The following is a 26,666-nucleotide window of genomic DNA, read 5'->3' as shown; positions in this document are numbered from 1 at the left end:
TGTCCTGAGTTGCCCCCTCGACTCAGTGCAGCTGGTGGGAGAAAGGAGGATGATGGCAAAGTTAACATCGCTGCTGGACAACGACTCCCACCCCATGCAGGACACTGTCACTGCACTGAGTAGCTCCTTCAGTGACAGACTCCTTCACCCCATGTGCGTGAAGGAGAGATATCGGAGTTCCTTCCTTCCCATTGCTGTGAGACTGCACAACCAGCACTGCTCCCAGCAGATGAGTCAACAATAACAGCTAAGAACACACAGAAAACTGATGACAATTTATGTATCTTTTATTTATAATGAATACTCTCTTGCTATCCACTTTGCTACTGTAACACTGTAAATTTCCCCGGTGTGGGACGAATAAAGGAATATATTATTATTATTAATTCACTCTGCATTCCTCCAAACCTGCTTCAACTATACCCTCAGTCACCCCTTCCCATTCCATTACAGAACACATACAGGTGCAGATTTTCAGAAATTAATCTCTCTCAATTTCAAACACCCTGCAAGTGGTAAGAAATGTCTACAGTGATGCAGGTCTTTCTCCCTGCGAGTGTATGATAAACTCAGTCATCAATGGTAATTAATGCACTTGCACATCAGTAAAACCAATTAATTTGATTGCCATAGGTAGACACATAAAGCTGGAGTAAATCAGCGGGACTGGTAGTGATGGTCCAATTCTATACTGCTATCATTGAGTCGGTCCTCACCTTCTCCATCATGGTCTGGTTTGGCTCAGCCACCAAGCATGACATCTGGAGGCTGCAACAGATCGTTCGATCAGCTGAGAACTGTACACTGACGAACTGTACACTGCAAGGGTCAGGAAGCGAGCGGGCAAGATCATCTCTGACCCCTCTCAACCCTGGCCACAAAATCTTTGAAGCACTTCCCTCTGGAAGACGACTCTGGACTGTCAAAGCAGCCACAGCCAGACATAAAAACAGCTTTTTTCCACGAGTAGTTCTACTCAATAACCAAAGTCTGTAGTCTCTTTTTTGCTCTGGTTTATTTTCACCCACATGTTTAGACCGTAATGTTGTATCCTTATTGTTTTGATGTGTTTATGCTTTATTCTTAATTGTTAACTGTATGTTTGTGTTGTCATTTGTGAGCGGAGCACCAAGGCACATTCATTGTATACTCACATACTTGGCCAATAAACTTATTCATTCATTCATCTATGGAGAGAAGGAATGGGTGACGTTTCGAGTCAACCGAAATGTCACCCATTCCTTCTCTCCAGAGATGCTGCCTGTCCCGCTGAGTTACTCCAGCTTTTTGTGTCTATCTTCGGTTTAAACCAGCATCTGCAGTTCCTTCCTACTCAATTTGTATGGCATGTTGCCTCATTTGAGGAATGGCTATTCTAATAAAATTATCAATATGATTTCAAATCTACAAAAGATTCCCTGGTCTGATTTTTTCCAGACAAACAAAATAGCAAAATGACCTGCGTTGTGATCTCTACATGAAAATTTTGGATGACAAGTACATCCAGCAGCTGGACAACACAGCTACTATTTTCACCTGGTCTTGGAGAGAAGTATTTTCTCTTAATTTGCTATCTACAAGGCATAATAAAGTGGGATCATTTTGCAGGAAACTGCTATATAATTAAATCAGCAGGTCTAAACACATTGTTGCCGAGAATCTCAATGACCCTGATTACACAAAGACACAATACTGCAATCTATACAGTCACAGAAAATGCAAAACAAAACTGAAGTAGACATCAGAACATAATAATACTATGAGAATACGAACCTTAAGTATGGAATCCAAATAATTTGACCAAATCTTCTGGGTTTTTGTCACAGTAGCAGAATACACTTTGGTGGAATTTGCTAGAGTTGATGGAATGAAAAATAGCCGATAGTAAGGCATCTTACAATGAAGAGTTTTTAACCTTACCCCCACCCTGCCCTCCAACCTTAATCCTCTTCCTAAATATTCAGTATCTTTAAAAAAAAAATCTACACAGATTGAATCCCCTTTTTCTCTGAAGTGGCCAGCAAACTGAGTCGCAAGAACAGATCATGCTGGCAAGATCCAGTTGTCATAGTCAAAGTCATCAGAATTTTTAAAAAGATTTCTGCATCAGAAATGCAAAAAATGTTGCAAGAGATTAAAATGATTGAAAGGTTAATTATCAAAAAATTCAAAAGCACATTATTAAAATATTACACTAGATATCAGAAAAAATTCTCCTAAAGGGGGATGCAGTGGTGCAGCTGGTAAAGCTGCCGCCTCACTGTGCCAGTGACCCAGGTTTGATCCAGACCTCGGGTACTGCCTATGAAGTTTGCACGTTTTCCCATGAGACTCCGTGGGCTTTCTCCAGGTGCTTCAATTTCCTCCCGCATCCCAAAGGTGTGCAGGTTTGCAGGTTAATTGGCTTTCCAAAATAACTGCATCTAATATGTAGGGAGTGGATGAGAAAGCGATGTAGAACTAGTGTGTGTGGGTGATCGATGGCGTGGTGGACTGGGTGGCTGAAGAGCGTAAGTGCTGGCAGTTCCAATCAGAATCTCTGGTGTTCATGGGGGAATGCTAGACTCCTTCGGGTGACCAGATAAGAGGCAGGATTGTAAAGTGCTGCCGAGTCACTTTTGTTAGATAGAAATTTGTGCTCTTAAAAAAAGATCTAGCAAAGTACCAGAATTTTTATTCATTCATTCACAATAGCAAACCTGGCTTTGATCATCTATTCGGAAACACCCTGGAACAGGAAGGGATAGTTAAGTGTCGACTCAGCTCGTGGAAACACAATTAAGTGCAGATGCTGGAATCTGGAGCAAACTCACGTGCAGGCAAGACCAGGAAGAAGAGAAAACATCCTACATTGAAGGACATTAGTGAACTGATGGATTTTTACAACAATCCTGTAACTTCCTGATTTTTGATAATGAAACTAAATTAAGTCCAGGTGTACATAATTACTCAAAATCTAATTCATCGACTGCCCTGGTGGGATTTCAAATCATGTTTCTGGATCATGGCCTGGAACTCTGACTATCAATCCAGTAACTTAATCAGTAGGTAACTGTAAAAAAAATAAAGGACAAGGCTGCATTGTCATTCAGTGACCTCCCAAAACTTAAACTATCGTAAGAGGAAGCCTCAATAAATAGTCCCATAATTAAATATTCAAAATTTCTAGTGCATATACAACAGAATGTAACAAATTACATATCTAATAATTGACCTTTCAGCTGCTGAGTTATGGAAGTTGCAGTGTGGTTATCGTCTAGGTGACCGAACCTGGAGAACCTTTCTACACATAACATCAGCAATACTATGGCATGCCTAAAAGAAATATACAGGCAGTAACCAGGTTACAACAGGCTTCTGTTCTGAGAACTGTTCATAACCCACACTATTTGTAAAGCAGAAATTAACAAAAGCAGTGTGTAGGAGAGGTTCACAGCTGTGACAGAAGCGTGAGCAGGCCTGGGAAGAGCGGCTGCCAGCTGGCCTCACTGACCCAATGAGTGAGCGAGCAACTCTGCTCAGCACTCCCAGCTCGAGCTCCCGACTGCGGCAACTGGGAATGGGGAGAAAAGGACGGGGAAATGTGCTGTTCCCACTCAGAAGATACCGGCGGCAGCTGGAATATCGATCCCCACCCACCCCAAGTTTTGTTTACTGTGCATCTCTGCTCTTGACACCTTGGCGAGTCACTAAGAATCTATATGCCGGGGTAGACATTTTCCCTCTTTCACTTGGGACAAACATTTAATATGGTAGGTAACTTCACATTGTACTGTATATCTATATCTTGGCTCTAGCGATGTCAAAATTGACCAGATTTGGAAGCAGAGTGTAAGATGCTGTGTGATATATCCTCTGAAGGCTTCTCCTTCTTAAATAACTCACCCACAATTCCTTTAATTGGAGTTAGCAGATTCTGAAAGGGTTTGATTGTGTCCATCACAGCCCTGTCCCTTAGCACATTTCTATGAAGCATGTTCAAGAAAATCTGCAAAAAAGAATTGCATGAAATCAGCTGAAAACTTTCCTTGGGCTCAATCATTTGGGCTGAATTATTTAAAGTTTTAAATACAAAATTCTGTTCACAATTTATACCCAATCATACACACGAACATTAAAAAATATATGATTTCCCAAGAAATAATAAACAGAAGGATAGTTGCTTCAGAAAGATTGGTATTAACAGTATTTTTCCAATGTACAAAGACATAAGGAAGAAAAAGAAAGAAAAAAATCTATGTTGTTTAGTCTACCATGCAACACAAATATACCATCCCATCCCACCTCCCAGGAGAGACAGATTCCCAGATTAGCAACTTGGGACAATTTATTGGGGGGTGGTTGGCAAAACTCTGTTAAGTCTGTAATAGCGTTCATCAATAGTCACTACCAACACATACATCAGCATTAACTTAAGACATGTTCCATTTTCAAGAAATTGTCAAGGGTGTGAAAGTATTGTGGCAAATCCATATCATCTCCACATTCTTGCAAACTATTCAAAAGCTTGATAGCTTTCTAGCAAACGTAGAGGCAGCAACGAATGACTAAAACTGTTGCACGCATCCTTCTGCAATCTCATCATCAAGCAGACCCAGCCATTTTAATTCCTTGATATTTACTTTTCCGCATGCCCCAGGTCATGGCAGCTCAACACCTTTTGAATATGATTGACATATTTACAAAGAAGTCCCGCTTCATTCATGTGGTATTTTTGCTGACAGCTGCCCAGAAGGACAGGTTAAAATGAGACACTCTAGAAGAAACAGGAACACCAGCTAAGGCTCCTGAGTAACATTACCATCCTCTATCCACCAAGCTAGTGGATTACAAGCACCGTGCATTGTAATTGATGAATCTCAAGCTTTTTCTCCCAAATACTCAGACCTTACTAGCAGAAGGTGCATTCATGTTTCATTCCTAAATGCTTCAGATTAGAATATTGAGCTTGTCCTAACTTTGTTGTTGAGTGATAAAGTGTTACAACAGAAACTATTCATTATTAGCTGTTTACAAGAAAATTATACAAATTCTTAAATGACAGACCAACAGAGGAGATGCAATAGCAGTTAATATTAAAACTGCAAAAAATATTATACAAGCAAGGAGGTTTCTGTTGAACTACGAACAAACATTGATTAAGCCATAATTGGTTTTGTTTCCTATTTATGTTCATTTCACTTTAGAAAGGATGAGAAACCATAAGAGAGGACCCAGAAGGGAGTACCAGAATGATTTCAGGAATAAGAATTTCATTTACAAGGCCAGTCCAGAAAATATATGGCTGTTCTTCTTTGTGTACAGAAAGCTGAGGGGACACTTAGAGATCTACAAAATAAAGACCAGTTGAAACAAGGTAGAAAAAGTGGAGTGTTCACAGTTGCAGAGACTTAAAGGGTAAAAGGACGTGGATATAAAGTGATGGGCCAAAGATTCAAGAGTGATAAAATAATTTTTAAAATTTATTTTATATTTTACACCCTGTGCAGTTATGGTCTGAAGTGCAATAGCTCTAGATGCAACCGTGACTTTCAACAGGATATTGAAAAAATATCAGAAGATAAAATACTTGAAGTACATTGAGGAAAGAATGGAGATATGGGACTGACTAGATTTGCATGGATTTGAATTACCTCCTTCGGTTCTCTAACATTTTTAAAGTTCAGGGCAACATACCTGAAGCTCCTTGACAATCATGAAACAGAGCAACCTGTCCAGTCCATTTAACCCAAACGTGCCCAAGGAATTTTGGATTTCTGAGAAGAGCTGTTTGTTGGTTACTTCCTGGTGGGTCTTCATGTCATACCAAGTGTTTATCTGTTCAATGTAGCAGGTCATTCTGAGGAGAAAGAAAGGCAGTAGAAGGATCAGTCTGCAGAAAGGGGGCTCCAAGTAGAAGTGAAGACTTGACATGCTTTCTGGCGAGCGCTCAGCACCTGCTGGAAAGAATCAACTGAAGTTCTGTAAAAGTTGAGGGACATAAAATTCAAGTGACTTGTGCCCACTGAGGTTCGAACTTTAACCTTTTACAGTGGTCCAAAATCATTTGGCCACAGCACTCACCGCACCCAAGATTATACAGACCGACCGAGGTACCAGAGGTCACATTAGCCTGCGATTAGCGATCTCTTATTTCACCCTCTAATATCCAAGTGAGGACTCACTCAGGTGCATTTCTCAAAAGTAGCAATAATTTATTAAATACAATTTATTTTTAAAATATTTATTTAACACTCAAAGCCAATCAAAAGACCATATCTACAACACACGATGCCTCAGAAAAGCCACCAGCATCCACAAAGACTCTTCACACCCCTGCAACAGTCTGTTCGAACTTCTACCATCGGGCAGACGATACAAGGCCTTCTACGCCCGCACCTCCAGACTCAGGAACAGCTTCATCCCCAGGGCCATAGCTGCTATGAACTGGTCCTGCTGAGCCGGATGGTCACATCGCACAGTGAACTGGCACAGATCTACTTGCACTTTATTCTTTTTTAAAACTGTTCTAATTTGTTTCATTGGGTTGTTTAAATTAATACTGACTAGCTAATTAATTTATTGCATCTTATGGGAGGCGCATTCCCAATCTCGTTGTACCCCTGTACAATGGCAATAATGATATATTGTATTGTATTGTATTGTAATTGATATGCTGTGTAGGAAAGAACTGCAGATACTGGTATAAATCGAAGATAGACACAAAATGCTGGGGTTACTCAGCAGGACAGGCGGCATTTCTGGATAGAAGGAATGGGTGACATTTCGGGTCGAGACCCTTCTTCAGATTGATATGGTGTTGGACATTAGAGCTCCAATCAGCAATCTGCTACATCCACTGAACCTCTGTATCTCCACAAATACTTGAAGAATTTCTGTATACATTTGTTTAATTCACTTGGTATTTGATATATTGGCATGATTCAGTCAATGATAAAAATTCATTTATCGCTCTGCTCAGATTCCTGCAAGATTTTGTTGTAACCATTAACTAAATGAATGCGCACAGACTCAAATGTGAAATCCGATGTATTCCAGTACGTTTATTACTGGGTTGAAAAATCCATGAAAGTTAAGAAGTGGTGTTTAAAACGTTGATTGGCCAAGCCCGTCATACCTGTTCACGGAGCTGCTTCAAGTTACTGAGAAATGGGAAACCATTTCCATGAAGAATCAGGAAAAAGGGTAGAAAGCTAGTAGGTTTTAAGTGTTTTCACAAGGAACTGCAGATGTTGGAATTTTGATTAAAACACAAAATGCTGCATTACCTCAGTGGGTCAGGCAGCATGTCTGGAGAATGTGGACAGGGGGTGTTTCGGATCAGGACTCGAAGGTTGCAAGTGTGGCACCTTCGAGCATTCTTTGTTGAAGAATGCTTTAGGGCCAAAACACCACATGGTTTGGAGAGGATAGATTGAAGAGAGGTGGAACGAATAAATTAGACGGTGGGTCAATTTACAGGCTGTTCAACCATAAAGTGCCTTGCCTTTCAACCAGCAGTCAATTATCCTGATCCACAAATTTAAACAGAAGCCTCAATGATAGATGACATAATGCAACAGAAATACACACACACTCACTTGGGATCGGTAATTCTCAGGATTTCTCCACATAGCCGACCAATGAAAGTCGACCCATCCGCCTGTTGGAATTTGGGAATGGGGATGTGGGTGGATTGGTACATGCTTTGCCAGTCAAGGATCTACAAGGAAACAACCACATCTGTTAATCACATCTGGGATACTTCAGAATCCAAATCCATCCCTTCATCTTTCTCTTCAATAAGATTAATTTATCACTTCAAAGAGCTATTAATTCAACCAAAATTGAACAGAAGAATATTTAGCGTATAAAAAGTTAAAAGCTGAAAACTCAAAGCACATTTTGGAAAATTGTTTTGTGAATGACACCTCTTCCTATTTATTGTTAATAAGGAAATAATTCTTCCCAATTATTTACCCAGTGTTGGTGATAATCTATCATCCGATTTAAAAGACATAGAGTGGAGGAAGGAACTGCAGATGCTGGTTTAAACCGAAGATAAACACAAAAAAAGCTGGAGTAACTCAGTGGGTCAGACAGCATCTCTGGAGAAAAGGAATGGGTCACGTTTCAGGTTGAGACCCTTCTTCAGACTGAGAATCAGGGTAAAGGGAAATGAGAGATATAGAATGATATAGAACAAATGAATGAAAGATATGCAAAAAAGTATATATTTTTGATAAATTAAACAAGCTATAAATGAAAATGAATAAATGAAACAGGCTATTGTTACTGTGGACTGTGAAAACAGGTTACAGACAATGAAACTCAACAAGCCAACTTTGATAGCTAGTACGACTTGGGTGAGGGTGCAATGCAAGGGTTATTTGAAGTTAGAGAAATCAATTATCTTACCACTGGGTTGTAAGCTGCCCAAGCGAAAAAAGACATAGACTTTCTATGAGATTCCTGCATTCTTGATCACAGTACATTTGACCACAAATTGTATCTGACATTTTTTTTAATGAAATCTACTTGGCAATTACTTTTGAAAAAATTGTTTCTGATTTTTCAATGAATATAGCAACTGGGTAATCAGCAACTCGTAACAGTGGTAGATGTCTTGAAATACAGAGAAAAATTCTGAACTAAAAAAAATCTGCATCCATATTCTTCCATGTTTCTTTACAACATAGAATGAGGCCACTTCTACCCATCGAGTCTATGTTGGTTGACAGAATAATCCCAACATCATTAACCTTCTTATCAACACCTCCCAGATTCTATCATTCACCCAAATACTAGGGACAATTTATCGTGGCCAAGTAATAAATCAAACCCAAGGTCTTTGTGATGTGGGAAGAAAACAGAGCACACAGAGGAAACCCACTTGGTGACAGGGAGAACAAGCAAACTCCACACAGACAGCATCTGAGATTAGGATTGAACCCATGTTGCTAAAGCTGTGAGGCAACAGCTCTTCCAACTGCATCAGTGCTTCACCCCAAGAATCAAAAAACTAATAAATGATCTTCATGTATTAAAGTTAATGCAGTTTGATATGTACATGTTAAGGACAAAATAAGTACTGAATTCACAACATTATCATGCAAGATTAATGAATAACACAATTACTCAAAACTGAAACGTGCACTACCATCTGGAATGTAGACAGTGAAGAGCAGTGAGACAAGAACGGAGGGGATTGACACACCCGACAATTCAGATTCAGGTGGGTACACTGGCAACAACCCAGCTTGGAAACATCACACCAGGTGGACAATTGGAATGGCAGGCAGAGATATCCATGCAAAGTCATCAAAAATATTGTCAAAGCAAAAAATATACACATGTCGTGCTAATTAAAAATGTTCTCCAAGAGTCACCTTTGTCCTCAGGAAATTATTGCACTCTTGCTCCACGTTGTAGTTGATAATGCGAGACACCTCTTCTTGCCAGATCTTCAGCCCATATATGCTGACATAATCTTGTATGTATTCAAAAGAACGGTAGAACCCATCCATTGTGGCAGCCATCTCTTTCAGCTTGGGCATCAATTCACTAGTCTGTGTTAAATGGAACACAGTGTGTTTGAGGCTATTGAGAATGCCATTTCACCATAAATAAATCAGTGTGCCTGAACTAGATCATTCGTCATTTTTTGCATACCGTACACAAAAACAAAATAATTATTCTGAACAATTTATCCATTCTTAGTTAGTGTTTTTGCTGATGGATCTCCACCCTAAAGTTAATTTGAAATTTATTTTCCGACCCATGCACAATAACCTTGCAACAGGCTAATAATATACTTCCTCCGAATATGTAAAACCAATGCCACCTATCATACTTTGATTTGATTTAAAAAAACTGCATTCATACTCTGCATCACTGAGGCTAACTGATAGACACAAAGAAACCTGTCCACTGAATGCCCAATAAAGTACTGGGAATAATTACCACATTCTCTGACCTTTGCTTTCGGGTTAAAAGTAAGTCCTTTATGAAGAGCAAGTGCAACCTTTCTGACCAATTCCTTCCGAATCCCATCTTCTAACAGTTGTTTTGGATCCACCTAACAAAGTGGAAAGGAAAAAGTATTTTTAAATCATATTTCGGGCCAAGATATTTTATAGCAAAATGGAAGAGAAATGTTTCGTGATAAATTGTCTTCCCCTCAACATCTCCTTTATTCACAAATATAACCCAATAGCAAATCTGTCTAAACAATTCATTATTTTCTTAAAATAACATGCAATAATGAAAATAAGAATGCTGCTAAATTGTGGATGAACTCATTTCAGTTAGAGGTTGCTTTGATGTTGGCCATGTAGAATAGTTTAATAAAAGTCACGTCCAATTTTCAGTCTACTATTTGATGTCCAAGATTAGAAAGCTGCTACAAAATCTCTGTCATTTGATATTCAAGCTCACTTATACATCACTGCAGACTGACGACTATCAATCACTCCACACTTTCAATCCTCAATCACTCCACAAGCTATATCAGTCACTGAAAGTAAGCATGCAGGTACAGCAGGCAGTGAAGAAAGCTAATGGAATGTTGGCCTTCATAACAAGAGGAGTTGAGTATAGGAGCAAAGACGTCCTTCTGCCGTTGTACAGGGCAGTTTTGGTTTCCAAATTTGAAGAAGGACATTCCTACTATTGAGGTAGTGCAGCGTAAGTTCATGAGGTTCATTCCCGGAATGGCGGGACTGTCGTATGTTGAAAGACTGGAGCGACTGGGCTTGTACACTCTGGAATTTAGAAGGATGAGAGGGGATCTTATTGAAACATACAAGATTATTAAGGGATTGGACATGCTAGAGGCAGGAAACATGTTCCCGATGTTGGGGGAGTCCCGTACCAGGGGCCACAGTTTAAGAATAAGGGGTAGGCCATTTAGAATGGAGATGAGGAAAAAGTGTTGTGAAGCTGTGGAGCTCTCTGCCTCAGAAGGCAGTGGAGGCCAATTCCCTGGATGCTTTCAAGAGAGAGTTAGAAAGAGCTCTTAATGATAGCGGAGTCAAGGGATATGGGGAGAAGACAGGAACGGGGTACTGATTGTGGATGATCAGCCTGATCATGGTGAATGGCGGTGCCGGCTCGAAGGGCCGAATGGCCTACTCCTGCATCTATTGTCTATATCCTTCCAAAAAGAATTGCAAAAACAAATCAATTGAATTTGTTTGCTTTTCAGATCTTACCAAAAAATATTAGATTAACCACCCCGCATCAGCACACCCATGTGATTACATTCTAATCCAGTGCTTGGATAATGTATCTGTCTGTTAGAGCAAGGTAAAATATCAATTTCCCTCCTGGGATAAATAAAGTTCTATCGTATTGTGTCGTATCATATTATGTTTGAAAAAACTACGAGAATAATAACTTTAGCCGGGACAAACATCACTTGCCTTGATAATGCCAACAAGGGTTGTCTTCATCATGAGAATGCCTTCAGTGAAAATTGATATGGCATGAGTAAACTTGGCCACCTTCAGAGTGATAGAAGTAACAAAAGAAAGCAGCAAACAAGTTAGAAATATAACAAATAATCAATTTTCTTTTGGTCTTTAGACATGCCTGCTGGATGCAAAAATCACAAGTGGTTTCACATTTTGACCTGTAAACTAGGTGAACTGCACAGTGAAGCCTGGAGCTTTGTCAAACAAGATATTAAAACATTCAGTAGACATGGAGTGCACACATTCTTTCTTTATTGAAGGGACACTGTGCTCGTGAAGAACCAGTAGAAATTCTTTCACGGGGGCAGGGAGGGAAGCAGATAAAGCAAAACACATGCAAATGGTGTCATGTCAAAGCATAAAATTACCTTCTTCAACCAAAACAGGCACTTTCTGAAAATTGTGCTCCTTCAATAATTAGTTCTTTAAACATCCATAGGGCATCAAAATAACAGAATCCACTTCACAGACAAGCCGTGATATACTACCAAAGAAATGCAGGGTTTTTAACCATGATATTTTCAACCCTCTTCTTGACTGCTTGACTCTCCCTTGTCTCTATAACCCTGCACCTTCCCACCAGTAGCCTGCACTGTGGTTGGCACTCATGCAAATCCACTGCCCACTACACCTCTGACGATGATGCCTTCCATACCTCGTATCTGGCATCAAGCTGGGCATAATCCTTCAGTTTGTCTTTGTCCAGTCGAGTCGGCACTTCCATAACGTTGTGCGTTTGGAGTTTGATAATCTTTGCCAAGGATCGAAACATGCTCTCTGGAATAATTTGCAGGACCTACATCATTAAAAAAACTGTTCATTTTATGTTTAATAATGTCACTGTGATAGCACCACAATCAGAAAAAAAGAATTAGGCTGTTTGTATGTGGTAATGCCAAGGCATTTAGCTTTGTATTGTGCTAATCACAACTCAACATAGACAATTGTTAATTGCGATTAACACCAAATAAATAGAAAAGCCATGAACTTCATGAGAAGAAACACGAAACACACCACTTTGATTTGTGTTGTGTCCATGGAGCCACCATCCGCTTGAATTTAACTAGTTCTTTGAACAGAGGACACATCACAAATGATTCAAAGATGTGTTGGCAGCAATGGACAATGAACCAGAATATATTTGATGAGGGGGCCAAATACTTGTCAAACAAGGATTTTCTCGGGGGGTTTTTTACACACACTAAATCTTATAATCTGCCAATGTGCTATCCGTGTACTTGTGAAAGCATCTGTATCGTTGAGCGTATTGATAAATATGTACCTCCAGAGCTCTCCCCAGTGGTGTCTGATGAATCCCTTTTACCATGAGGTGAACAACATTTGGTATAGTTTAGTTTAGAGATAGTTTAGTTTAAAGATGCAGCATGAAAACAGACCCTCTGGTCCACTAAGTCCATGCTGATCATCATCACCCATTCACTCAGTTCCATGTTCATCCATTTTGTTATCCACTGCCTACACATTAAAGGCAATTTACAATGACCAATTTACCTACAAACCTGCACAACTTGGGAATGTGGAAGGAAACCAGAGCTCTGGGAGGAAACACACACAATCATGGGGAGAACGTGCAAACTCCACACAGAAAGCACCCTAGGTCAAGATCAAACCTATGTCTCTGCTACTGTGCTGCATTAAGTGAAACATGTGTAGTTGATGTGCAGTTAGAGCCAGATGCAAGGTCAGGAATACAGACAGGTTTGCAGCCTCAGGAGTGTGAGCTGGAAATGGGGCAGGAGCATGGGCAGCGATGGGTACAACAGGGGGGACGCAACAACAAGTGAGGGAGGCACAAGAGCAGGTGGGAAGATGCACCTCAGCAAAAGTTAAAAATTAAGTACTGAATAGGAGTTGGTTATTCAGTGAAACCACTGACTCCTCACTTGGCGTGGTAAGGCTGATGATGAATTTGGGTTAGAAAACCTCTATACAAGTATTTTAAAGTGTATTTTCAAACTGGATAATTATCCGGCAGAAGTGAAGGCATTTAATTGCAAGCTTTTACTACTCACCTTTCTCACGTAGGCAACTAGCTCTCCAGAATAATACTGGGATACGCTGAGAAGGTCAGAACTGTTAGCCTGATTTATGCGCATCAAAGGAAGATCAAGGCCTGATGCCAGCTGTAACAGAACATATTAAACATAATATGAAACAGTATTTGCCATAAAACCTTAGCCTATTAATGATATATAGAACAAAACTACATTCTATTTTCTTTGGTTTATTTCAGATTCGTTCCTGACATGTCAGCATCACTAGCAAGGGATATGGGGTAAAAGTAGGAACGGGGTACTGATTTTAGATCTTCAGCCATGATCATATTGAATGGCGGTGTTGGCTCGAAGGGCTAAATGGCCTACTCCTGCACCTATTTTTCTATGTTTCTATGTTTCCAAGTCCAATATTTACTGCACATCATTAGATGCTCTCGTGGGTCTCGGACAAAGGAATTGAACATGATATATCTCCAAGTTTTTTGTCATGACCAAGTTAGCAACAGATGGAAAGTGGACATTGCAAAACAAAACTGAGAGATTAAGCAAGTTGAAGGTTGAATTTCAATGTCAGGAAATGGGAGATCATCTACTCTGGACCCAAGAACGGTAAGAATATTTTCTAAATGGTGAAGAGCTGTGGAGAAGCAGACAGATTTAAGGATCCAAGTACACAATGCCAGCGTATAGTTATTTCTACATTGTCCCTTGTCAAAAAGGAGTCAAAATACGAGGAAATATACCATAGCTACATGAATCTCTGGTTAGACTCCATCAATGTACTCTATTGGATGCCATTAGGATTGGAAGAGCAGAATCGCATGTTCACTGGAGCGACACTATGGCCTAAATAGAAAATATAAACTAGGACCAGATCCAAGTACAATAAAGAATACAGTTTAAAGACGGCACAGTGTGTTGGGAAAATTAATGATCTTTTCAGCACGGAGCCAAAGATGATTCACCATATAAACAGAAGACAACCTCAGCTGATCTGACAGCACAGAGCACATTACAAACACGTGTGCTCAGCGTCAGAATCTGAGCATGTTTTTTTACCATTACTGTGTAAATAAACTGCAGCAATATCTGGTCAAGGCCCAGATGTTCTGCTCATCTCCCCAGCAGGTATAAAATGTAGTGCAATTTTTTTTAAATCTGACAAATGGATCATTATGGGCTCATCTTAGTTAAACTAAATCATATTCTTGTCACTATGTCATTGGCAGCAAAGCAAGACTCCTGTGCATTTAGACAGAGAAACCTCGTGACAATTTTGAGGACAAACTCACTCTCAAAAGAAAACACTGGATCAGTGACTAAGTTTCTATCAACTCAATATTGCTATCATCATCATCTGCATGCCACTGTTTTCCCATTCCTCTCCACTCACCTTTAAAAATGTTGCTTTAAGCTTGATTACCATGGAAGGACTAGCGCGGATCGCCTCTTGCATAATGGACGTGTAACTGCAGATAAAAAGAACGTAACCATTATCTGATCATTGCTGCAATGCACATCATAACAGGCAGAGGAAGAAAGAGCAAAAGAAGTCATGAAAAAGCAAGTCTCACTTACTGGGCATTTCCCAAGGAGCAACTTATGTGCTGCTGCGACTTATTAATCACTATATTCATCTCACAAATTAAAGGTATAACAGAGTTTAATTTTCATATCTTTCCATACTTCACTGAGCTTTACTTCAGGCAATGAAACTGTTAAACACAACATTATTAATGGAATAAAAAGAGTTTCAAATTTTGAATTTACCGAGAATATGGCAGAATAAAACACAAGATTAGTGCAGGATTAATATGCTTGATGCTTGGTGTGGATTCGCTGGGTTGAAGGTTCAGCATGTTCAACCTTAAAGATCCCAAAAATTTGATACTTCGACTTTTTCACTCAGAGGGTGGTGGATTTATGGAACGAGCTGGCAGCGGAAGTAGTTGAGGCAGGTACAATAACACCATTTAAAAGACATATGGACAGTTACATAGATAGGAAAGGTTTAGAAGGATGTGCGTCAAATGTGAGCAAATTAGACTAGCTTAGATGGGCCATCTTGGTTGGCATGGACGAGTTGGGCTGAATGGCCTGTTTCCACGCTGTATAACTATAATTATCAATGTAAAAAGTAAAAGAGTACTGGAGGCCATTGTTGGTTCCCCAGGGCAGAGAAAAATTCATAATGCAAGAAAACATAAATGTATACTGCTTATGTGTCATTATGGAAGGAGACAAAAAAAAATCACAGAAATACTGGATAGCAAAGGATGAATTAAAAAAAGCACTAGTAAAGGAATAGTTAGAGAGATTAATAAGCCTGAAGACTGATAAATGACAAAGGCACGATGATCTATGTTCCAGTTATATTAAAGGACTGCTATGAATTTAGTGGATGCTTCTGTTATGGATAGGAGGGATATGGACCAAATGCGGGCAAGTGGGACTAGCTTTGATGAGACACCTTGGTCAGCATGGGTGAGTTGGGCCGAAGGGTCTTCTAGTTCTGTGCATTATGATGGTGAGTCTATGACAGAGATTACTGAAGTTTCACATTTAAAGAGGATTGGGGAATTTGTACCTTTGATCACAAAGATATTCAAGACAGCTTGGAAGGTGTTGACATGTTGTCATTTGTGTATTCTGGCTTGCAGAAGTATGCATTACACAGATTTTACAACATTTGCACCACCTTTCATAAACAAAGGAGCTTAAAATGCCTCGAACAACCAAACTATTTCACCCACAGATAAATTCCCACTGTCTTCGCTATCTAGACTAATATGTCTCTTTCTCAGCTCTGATGAATGGTTCCAGGCCTAAGGCTTCAATTTTTCTCTTTCCACAGATGCTGCCTGACCTGCTGAGTCTTTTCCTGTTTCTATTCTGCTAATGTGAACAGCCCAAGTTTCCTAAATTTAGCAGGAGATTAGAGTTTTACTTTGCATAACCAAATCCTTTCATAATAGCAGATGTTAAGACCTATGTTCAGATCCAAGAAGACTCCTACCTGTCAATTAGCTGCCAGGCATATGACAAGTCCCCAATGATCTGCATGGTGATGAGGACCTCTTCCTTAATATTGATGGTACGAATCATCTGATGGAGAAACTTGCGAGTGTCAGCCAGGAACTGGCAGATCTGCAAATTAGTTTCCAGTTGGTGGAACTCTTGAACCTATTTTAAGAAATAACAGGTTCTCAATATAACCAAAATAGAGGCAAAATACATTTACCAGTTACATTATTCTGTACAATAGCCCTTAAGAATGCCAATCTCCAACAACATTCCATGTGCCAACATAGCCAGTACATGATTCCGTGCTGTATCAACCGTTGCCAAGTATGTTTATAAATGATAATGTCATGTTAACACCATGTTACTGGAATAACATGGTTTGTGATACAAGTAATTATTTGGAAGTTTTAGTATAACATGTTGGATTTTGTTTTATGAATAAAGTGGATTTTTGGGGGGGAAAATGTTGGCATTCAGGAAATTTTCCAGAAATTGATATTTTGTGGCGGCTCCCAAGGGTTGGGCCATACCACTACCGACCCCTCGGCACGGGAATGAACCGGTCCAGGGGGGCGGCCCTTTGCTACGGATATAAGGACGAGGTTTTGGGCGCAAAGTCATTCCAGCAGACTTGACCGGTCTGATAACTGTAATAAAACCAAACCTCCCGAAATACCCAGCTCCTCGCCTTTATTTCGGGCCTCTTTCAACGCGCCACAATTTGATTGTACTTATAAGCTCATGGCACAAGCACACAGACACATATATTTATTTATTTTTTAATTTATTCTCCAATAAACCATATTATTTTAATGTATCAAGACACAAAAGACTGCAGGTGCTGGAAAATGGAGCAAAGAAAAACTGCTGGAGGAACCCAATGGGATGAGCAGCAACTGTGTGGGGAAAAGGAATTGGCCATGTTTTGAGACAAGACCTAGTATCGAGTTCTTGACCGGCATCATTGCAATGCTACAATCGCACCAGTCATTGCCACTGAGAGAGGTTGAGGAATACTGTGTCATGTGTATGGAGAAAGCGCCAAAGTTTTGTGCAGCCCACACAAAGACACAGGGGAGAAATTAAAAATCAAGAGATCAAGCTCAGCCTTGTACATGGGGCACTGGAACCTGTAGTTAAAAGAAACACACTGTTTACCCAAGAAATATTTCTAAAAGAAAACCCTGATGTAAATGGAGTGATATCACTTGCACTGACAGATGCATATTCTGATTTTATTTGGAAATTTTAAGAGAAAAGCAATTGTTGAAATAAAGTAAAATATCATTGCTCTCCTCTCCATCAGCTGTTATGATTTTTGTTGCCGACACATACATTTGCAATGTGAAATATCACAAAGGGATTCATTGTCTGCAGCACAACCAGTGCCACAGGTGGAGCACAACAATTAGATCATTTGCAAGCACTAATTATTGCAAGCCCAGCATATCGCATCAACCATCTTTTTGTGATATTCTCAGTCAGCCTGAATTTTTAAATACACACACCAAAGTTCATTTTCAACTTGTTCAAAGCTTCAATTTTTCTTACCTCCTCCAATGCTTGGATTAACTGCACAGTCTTCCTCCCAGCTGCTGTTGAATCATCGTAATTCAAGGAAGAAATCTGCTTTGAGATCTCTCGAAACCAAGCCTGCAGATTTTCTGACAGCAAGGAAAAATTTAGGAATTGGTATCCATCTGCTTGCATCACAGTAATATGCAAGTATGTTTATAATGGAGAGTTCTTGCTGATTTTATATTTTAGAGATACAACGTAGAAACAGGTCCTTCAGCTCACTGAGCCTGAGCGATCTCCCCATACACTAACACTATCCAACACACTAGGGACAATTTACAATTTTACAGAAGCTAATTTACCTACACACCTGTGTGTCTTTGGAGCACGAGAGGCAATGGGAGCACCCAGAGAAAACACACGCAGTCACAGGGAGAATGTACAAACTCCATACAGACACCACCCATAGTCAGGATCGAGCCTGTATGTCTATCTCTGTAGGCAGCAACTATACCGCTGCGCCACTGTGCCCCCCCCCCCTTAATCTTTTGCCTGTGGATTCCTGACTCACCTGGTCAGGATCCTGATTTTTACATCCTCAGGCCGATAATTAAAGTTAAACTAGGGTATTACTGGAATTAATTTATAATTAATAGTCATAGAATTGTACAATGCACAAATAAGCTCCTCAACCCACTTTGTCCATGTTGACCTTTTAGTGCCCATTTGCACTAATCCCATTTGCCTGCATTTAGGTCCATTACCCTTACCTGCCCTGTCTATTCAAGTGCCTGTCTATATGACTCTGAGATACAGTGATTGTATCCAAATCCATTGCGTCCTTTTGTAGCACATTCTCACTATCATCCATTCCTTGTGTCAAAAAAAAAGTTACAGCAAGATCCCCTCTAAAACTCATTCCTTTAACCTTAAACCTATGCCATCTACTTTTTGATATCCATACCATGGGAAAACAATTATGACCTTGTACCTGATCTATGCCCCATATAATTTTACATACCTCTACCAGGTCACTCCTCAGCCTCCCTCACACCAGAGAAAATAAGTCCAGTATATCCATTCTCTCCACTTAGCAACTGTCCTCTAACCCAGACCACACGCTGGCAAATCCTCTCCGAATCCTTTCCAGTGCAACATTCTTCCTCTCACACGACAACTCAAATAGCACACAATGCTCCAAGTGCAGACTAACCAATTTTTTGTAACATAGATCAAAGGAGGACTTCCAACAATCTTCGAGCAATTTTGGAGAAAATGTTACGTGTGACATTAATCCTTGAGTTACTATCTCCCATCCAATTAAGAACTGACGTTATGAAAACCAGTGCTCTTCTAGAAGGTTTTCTTTTCCTTCCTAATACTTGTGCTCCATCCTTCATTCCCATCACGTACAAACCAAGCACGGGGACAACCTTTCCAAAGCACATTCATCCCTTCCCTCATTTTTAAAATCTCACAGTTCCCTATTTTCCCTGGATTTTCCTTTCTTTCTCTGATCTGAGTTTTCCTTTTCAGAAGATAGTCTGAAGAAGGGTCCTGACTCAAAAAGTCACCTATCCATGTTCTCCAAAGATGCTGCCCAGCCAGCTGAGTTACTCCAGCAGTTTTTGTCTATCTAACCAGCATCTGCAGATCCTTGTTATTACATTTTATTTTTAAGAATAACTGCAATCAAGAGATTACTAACTCTTTACTGACTCACATGCAACCCCACCCCCCCCCCCAATCCATATCAAACCCATGGAAAGAGACCATTGGCCATGGACAGGGATGTGTGCGAGTGAGTGGCATAAGTAGAGAGAGGAAGGAAGATGTCCACCGTGCCAGTATTGTATTGGCCAAAACAAAAGCAAGCAGTAAGCCTTGCCATCACTTTCTGAATATTTCCGCTGGGACTCAATTGAAACTAGCTTTATATATTTAATGTACGAGTACTCAGAGGTAAGTTTCATACCATTTTTCTCCACTCTGGTGAGAGGTTTTACTCCAGAGAACACCTCTGCCAGCTCAGTCATTCTCTCAGATCCCTCCTTCTGATAGCTTTCCCACTTCACTTGCTTTTCGGACAGCATTTGCTTGAACATCTAAATAATAAATTAAGTAAATGTCATCCAATAAAAGCCAACTGGCTTTTACTGCTGCAAGATTAAAAATAAATTGAAGTGACCATAAGGAAAAGCATTCCAGTTTGGAGTAGTGCAGTATTATTGCACATTAGAGCCTGTGATTTTGAATTGCTGTGATAAAGTGTGATGTGCACCAGACCCTAACTTTACTGCATACAAAAGCAATTTTGAGAAATGGGGAGAAAAAGAAAAAATCATATAAAGACTGCAGCTCGAATTACACAGTAATTAAGCCAGCCAGGAGAAGCACCAGCTCTCCTTCACACCATTAATAATGCAGACAGTGTGCTAAATTTTGAAACAAAAGAATGAAAAACCAGACCCGTCAGTTTAGCATCAATTGTGAGAAATTTTATTGAATCTATCAGGAACAGAGAGACCCAAGAACTTAGACACGAGTGAGGTGATCAAGTGCTTGCATGAATATGCAATGGGTAAGTTGCGCTGACGTTGAACTTTCTTTGTTAAAGCCAGCAGTGCACATGTTATCTATTTGGACTAATAGAAGGAATTTGATAAAGTTCTGCAAATGAGATTCAATGCAGATAAAAGCGTGGACAGTAAAATATTGTAAAATGGATGGTATTTATTCACAAAATGCTGGAGTAACTCAGCAGGTCAGGCAGCATCTCAGGAGAGAAGGAATGGGTGACGTTTCGGGTCGAGACCCTTCTTCAGACTGGACGAGAGATAGGAGACAATGGATGAGAGATAGGAGACAATATTCTTCTTCAAAATGGATGAGAGATAGGAGACAATATTATAAAGGAAAGACGTGAAGTGACATGGTATTCCCCAAGAGTCTAAACTGACAACACAGCCTTTAATCACATAGTTTAACAATTTGGACAAAGAAACAGTTGCACATTCAAGTTTACAGATAAAGCACAAATAAAGGTAACTAACAGGAATAAGATTTAAGGAAAAAAAAGAAAATTAGATGGACGGACAAAACCAGGGTAGGCAAATCTCATCATGTAGATCATCAACTCAGGATCTGGAAAAATGCCAGATGGAAGATAAGAGGTCACAACAGGCAAAATGGTTCAGTATCTGGTGGACACATCACTAAATTGATAGAGCATGGAACAATGCTCCTTGTTCCACCGAGACCCCTTGGCCCACCAAGTCCACACTGATCACAGTGGTACTAAGTTATCCCACTTTCTCATCCACTCCCTACACACTAGGGGCAATTTACAGAAGCCAATTAACCTACAAACCTGAACAAGAGTGAACAAGAGCTACATTATTTAGGAATTGAAAAAGAAAAAAGTTTTCATTTACACAAAATAGATAACAAAGATCTCGAGAAGACATATCACATCTGTTGACCCGAGTGTTAGATAAGCTCAGTGTACAGGTCAAGTGATGTATTTGCAAAGATAGGTTGGTTGGGGGGGGGGGGGGGGGGGGGAGGTGAGTGAGGCTGGAAGGTCAGCCATCAGTGGTGGAAGACTCAAATGGCACACTCCTGTTATCCTGATGGAATGGGAAAATTAAGATAGTGAACAATAGTTTTTAGGGAAAGTTACAGAGTGGATTACACACTGAACAACGCTAATCAATTGAAACAAATTATTTCAAATATGTGTATTTGGAAGTTGTTGGAAGAGATAGAGATTGTGTCTCAATTACTGCATCATATCTAAAAACATGTATACACATCACACTGCTCATATTTCAGGGGAATTTACAATGAATGTTACATTTTTGTGGCCCATTTGACAATTGTTATGTAGGTTAATGTGACAGCCAAATTCATACGAGTGATTAGCTGTTTGACTCATTGTAGAGGTTGACAAAGCCCATGGAACCTATCCAGAATACTGAATATTTAATACTAACATGAGCTACAAAATGCAAACACGATATAAGACCTTAGTTTAACATCGCAGCGCCATGATGGCACCTCTAAAAATGGAGTAATCCTGCAATGGTGAGATACAGTGCCCTCCACAATGTTTGGGACAAAGACCCATCAGAAATTTATTTGCCTCTGTACTCCACAATTTGAGATTTGTAATAGAAAAAAAATCACATGTGGTTAAAGTGCACATTTCTTAAAGGCCATTTTTATATATTTTGGTTTCACCATGTAGAAAATACAGCTGTGTTTAGACATAGTCCCCCCCATTTCAGGGCACCATAATGTTTGGGGCACATGGCTTCACAGGTGTACTGTTGATACATCTACTGATGGTAATAGCATAATGAATTCTGAAGTGAATAGACACATCCTACCTGCTCAAGTTCAAACAAATGCCTCAAAACCCATTGGCCGGCGATTCAATCTACAGCAAGACAATGATCCCAAACATACTGCTGAAGCAACCAAGGAGTTTTTCAAAGCCAAAAAATGGTCAATTCTTGAGTGGCCAAGTCAATCACCCGATCTGAACCCAATTGAGCATGCCTTTTATACGCTGAAGAGAAAACTGAAAGGGACTACCCCCCAAAACAAGCATAAGCCAAAGATGGCTGCAATACAGGCCTGGCAGAGCATCACCAGAGAAGACACCCAGGAACTGGTGATGTCCATGAATCGCGGACTTCAAGCAGTCATTGCATGCAAAGGATATGCAACAAAATACTAAACATGACTACTTTCATTTACATGACATTGCTGTGTCCCAAACATTATGGTGCCCTGAAATGGGGAGACTATGTATGAACGCAGCTGTAATTTCTACATGGTGAAACCAAAATGGAAAAAATGGACTTTATTAAAATCTGACAATGTGCACTCTAACCACATGTGATCTTTTCTATTACAAATCTCAAATTGTGGAGTACAGAGACAAATAAATAAATGATAGGTCTTTGTCCCAAACATTATGGAGGGCACTGTAGATGGTGGATCAGAACTTGCGCATTCTTCCAATACAAAAGCAAAATTTCGACAAACTGTTTATTTGATAAAAGTGTTTTTTTTGTGGGGATGTAAATGTCACTGTTGAGAACTGCTTTGTCGCAAATTGCCCTTTGGTCGAGGCAGCTTTTCAAACTATTACAACTTTTCTGGTGAAGATGCTCCCACAGTATTGTTGGGAAGGGTGTTTCAAGACTCAGATATGAAGGAGGAGGGATGATAATACATTTCCAGGCTAGGACAGTGTGCAACTTGGAGGGGAACCTCCGGGTGGTGGTGTTCCCATTGGCCTGAAGCCCTTATCCTTTTGGGTGGTAGAGATCACAGGTTTGAGAGGTACTGTCCAGGTAGTCTATTGAGCAACTGCAGTGCATTTTGTAGATGGTACGCACTGTAGCTCCAGCATATAAATAAAGGAGGGAATCAATGGTTGTGGATAAGGTTCAAATCAAGCAGGCTGATTTATCCTGGATGCTGTCAAGCTTCTAGAGTTGGATCTGCACTCGTCCAGACAAGTGGATAATATTCTATCATATTCTTGACTTGCAGATGGTAGAAACGCCTTGAGGTGTCAGGAGTTGAGTCACTTGCCACAGAGTATGATGCCTCTGGCCTGCTCTTGTAGCTATAGTATTTACCTTGCCAATCCAGGTAAGTTTTGGTCAATGCTGACTCCCAGGAGGATAATGATGGGGGATTCAGCAATGGTAATGCCTATGAATGTTAACGGTAGGTAGTTACTCTTTCTTGTTGCAGATGGTCATTGCGTAGAGATTTTGAGGCATGAAAGTTACCCACCACTGATCAAACCATGCCCGAATGCCGTCCATGTCTGGCACACAAGTATTCATTACTTTGTTAACTTTCCATGCAGTGTATAAGGATTGCACAAGGAGGAGGAATGATGACACATTTCCAAGGTAGGACAGTGTGCAAGTGCAATCTCCATTTCAGGCCTTTTGATCATAGTCATCAAAGAAGCAGCTAAAGATGGTCAGGCTCGATAACGTCCCCAACCCCAGCAATCGCACTATCCTACCCATTCACAACTGGTCACGTTTTCAGATGGTCAGTTCTGCATATTTCAATTAATCTGCTTGCTGGAACATGTTAATTTTTAATCATTTACAAGAAGCACAATCAGAGATCAAGAGCACTATACCTCCTTCAAAACAAACTCAAACTGAGCGCTGTCCAGCAAAAGTTGGAAAAGGGTTTTTGAACTGTATTTTGAATCATTTAAAACTTGTTCCTTAATCTGTCGCAAACGCTTGTTGTTTGGATCGTACACTGCAAAATAAGAAAGAAGGAGGTTCAATCATTAGAAAGAGAGATGTCCATTTGTAGAGCATCATTGACCTCCCCTTCAGGAAGCCACAAAGTGCTTTGCAGCTACTTTCAAGCCAGTGCTGCGATGCAGGAACATGGCTGCTTATTTGCGCACAGCAAACTTCTGCAAATTATGTTGAGTGAGGGATAAATTCTGACCAGGATTCTGAGTTTAACTCCCCTTTTCTACCTTGAAATGGTGCCCAAGACCTGACAGACAAGGCCTCAAATTGAAGCCTCCTGTATTATATAATTTCCAACAATCCTGCTCTCTCTCTCTCTCTCTCTCTCTCTCTCTGTGTGTGAAGGATTGGATGTCAGCCTCAATCTTTATGCTCAAGTCCCTGGAGAGGGTGTTGTGCGCACAACCCTCTAACTTAAAATAATATTCACCAGGTGCAGTGAACACAGAGGCAGATTGAGTGCATTATACCAAGCATACCAATTATCAGCAAAAAGCTTTATTCAAGTGTGGCTTGGACCAATGGGATAAAAAGATCTTCTCTCCACTTACATATCATATAAAATTTTGGTTATGATAGAAAATGTTAGGTGTATTGGTCTTCCACCCATATGGGTAACTCTCACGTGGTACCACGACAAACATCAAATTGCCACATTTCACAATTTTTCAATTGCAGATCCTCCCCAGGTTACCTATGGCTGACTTATGGACACACTGTACATATGAACAGGCCTTTGGGAGACCAGAGGATGGATGGGGATAGATTTATTGTCTACACACAATTGCTGTTGGGTGGGAACGGGAAATTTCTGTGCGCCTTCTCTCTCCATCTCTACCGCCCACTGAGCCACATCAGGGACCGAGTTAAGCCTTGCACCGCTGGGAGCGCTGAGTAGACTCACTTACTGAGTCAGTGAGGCCAGCTTGTGTCCGCTCTTCCTAAACCTACATGCTTTCCCATCACAGCTGCTCTGTGAAACCCCTCACAAACAGTCCGCGTTACGAACAGCTCCCAGGAACCAAACGCTGTCACTGGGGGGAGGGTGGGGAAGTCTGATTATACGTTGATATTGAGGCTGAACTAATAAATGGCAGAGATCTGTGACGACTGATTGATGAGCACGTGCATGGGAACAAGTCTGCTCAGAGGCAGAGTGGTAAGCTCACAGGGCAGTTTGGGCTCCTCCTGCAAGGGCAGGATAATTAGCTCTTACTTCACCGAGGCAGCAGTATTAAAGTGGCTCACATTCTCAATGGCTGCTCAGACTTCCGAGATTTGGAAGAACTGCAATGGAGAGCCAATGCAGGAATTAGATTGCCCAAATGAACCATGCATCTGGGCACAGCCTCATCAACAACTGATACTGCAATATCAAAAACCAGCACCTTTCACAGAAGCCACTTTTATTAAAAAACTAGACGACCCATGGATCCGTTGGGTCCCTGGTGTTACTAAAGGTTCTTTAGTAACTTGTTACTTTCTTTGTTGAACTAAATTAAGGCACATGTTGCAATCAAAAGCACCTGAACAATTGGTTGGGCAGAAAGCAGCCAAAACGGTACACGATAGCTCACCAATTTGAACAAAACACGACCCGTGGACCCGTTGGGTTCCCATTGTGACAGCCACAGGGCCGGGCCGGGCGATGGGGGAGAGGAAAGGGGAGAGCGAGCCACTCACCCCGGCCCCGGGCGGCTAGCAGCTGGAGAGCGGCCGCAAGGCGCTGCCCCATGTCTGTCCTGCCGGCGGCCATCTTCTTTGACCTTCTCTCTGCCGCCGCACTGCACCATGGGAGGAAGGTGAGGTGCGGGGCATGCTGGGACGGGTGCCGGTCCTCCCGGTGCTGCTGTGCAGGCGCACCGTCGCCGGGCCCGGCAACCCTCCTCCAACTGTGCACGCGCGGATACCTGGCCCGGCAACTGCCCCCAAACTGCGCAGGCGCAGCTGCCAGGCCCATTCACAGTATAAAGTTTATTAAAGTTTATAAATAAGGCGCATGTTGCAAGCACTTGAACAATTGGTTGGGCAGAAAGCAACCAAAACGGTACACGATAGCGCAACAACTTGAATTAAATACGACCCGTGGGCCCGTTGGGTTCACATTGTGACAGCAAGATGATGGCCGCCGGCAGGACGAACATGGGGCAGCGCCTTGCGGCCGCACTCCTCCTACTGGCCGCTGTGATGGCCGCCTGGGGCCGGGGGTGGGCAAGGGGCGAGAGGAAAGGGGAGAGGGAGCCACTCATCCCGGCCCGCCATCGCGGCGGCCAGTAGTAGGAGAGTGGCCGCAAGGCGCTGTCCCATGTTCGTCCTGCTGGCGGCCATCTTCCTTCACCTTC

The 26,666-nt window shown here is 41.1% G+C and overlaps 1 protein-coding gene across 1 annotated transcript in view; it reads right to left on the bottom strand.

Annotated features, from left to right (window-relative positions):
* washc5 (WASH complex subunit 5) overlaps positions 1 to 26,666 on the bottom strand; it is a 52,301-nt gene that overhangs the window by 9,770 nt on the left and 15,865 nt on the right. The window contains exons 9-22 of the mRNA XM_078397740.1: positions 24,195 to 24,322; positions 19,989 to 20,118; positions 18,047 to 18,159; positions 16,488 to 16,654; positions 14,865 to 14,940; positions 13,487 to 13,597; positions 12,109 to 12,249; positions 11,403 to 11,483; positions 9,956 to 10,057; positions 9,369 to 9,548; positions 7,581 to 7,702; positions 5,677 to 5,839; positions 3,886 to 3,988; positions 1,774 to 1,853 (exon numbers count right to left, since the gene is read on the bottom strand). Of these exons, the coding sequence (XP_078253866.1) occupies positions 1,774 to 1,853; positions 3,886 to 3,988; positions 5,677 to 5,839; positions 7,581 to 7,702; positions 9,369 to 9,548; positions 9,956 to 10,057; positions 11,403 to 11,483; positions 12,109 to 12,249; positions 13,487 to 13,597; positions 14,865 to 14,940; positions 16,488 to 16,654; positions 18,047 to 18,159; positions 19,989 to 20,118; positions 24,195 to 24,322 (1,697 nt within the window). The remainder of the gene's footprint in view (positions 1 to 1,773; positions 1,854 to 3,885; positions 3,989 to 5,676; positions 5,840 to 7,580; positions 7,703 to 9,368; positions 9,549 to 9,955; positions 10,058 to 11,402; positions 11,484 to 12,108; positions 12,250 to 13,486; positions 13,598 to 14,864; positions 14,941 to 16,487; positions 16,655 to 18,046; positions 18,160 to 19,988; positions 20,119 to 24,194; positions 24,323 to 26,666) is intronic.

Source organism: Rhinoraja longicauda, chromosome 4, assembly GCF_053455715.1.
Source record: "Rhinoraja longicauda isolate Sanriku21f chromosome 4, sRhiLon1.1, whole genome shotgun sequence".
Classification (NCBI taxonomy): Eukaryota; Metazoa; Chordata; class Chondrichthyes; order Rajiformes; family Arhynchobatidae; genus Rhinoraja; species Rhinoraja longicauda.
Note: the sequence above shows the minus strand (reverse complement) of the source record. Positions and strands in the feature narration are given on the sequence as shown.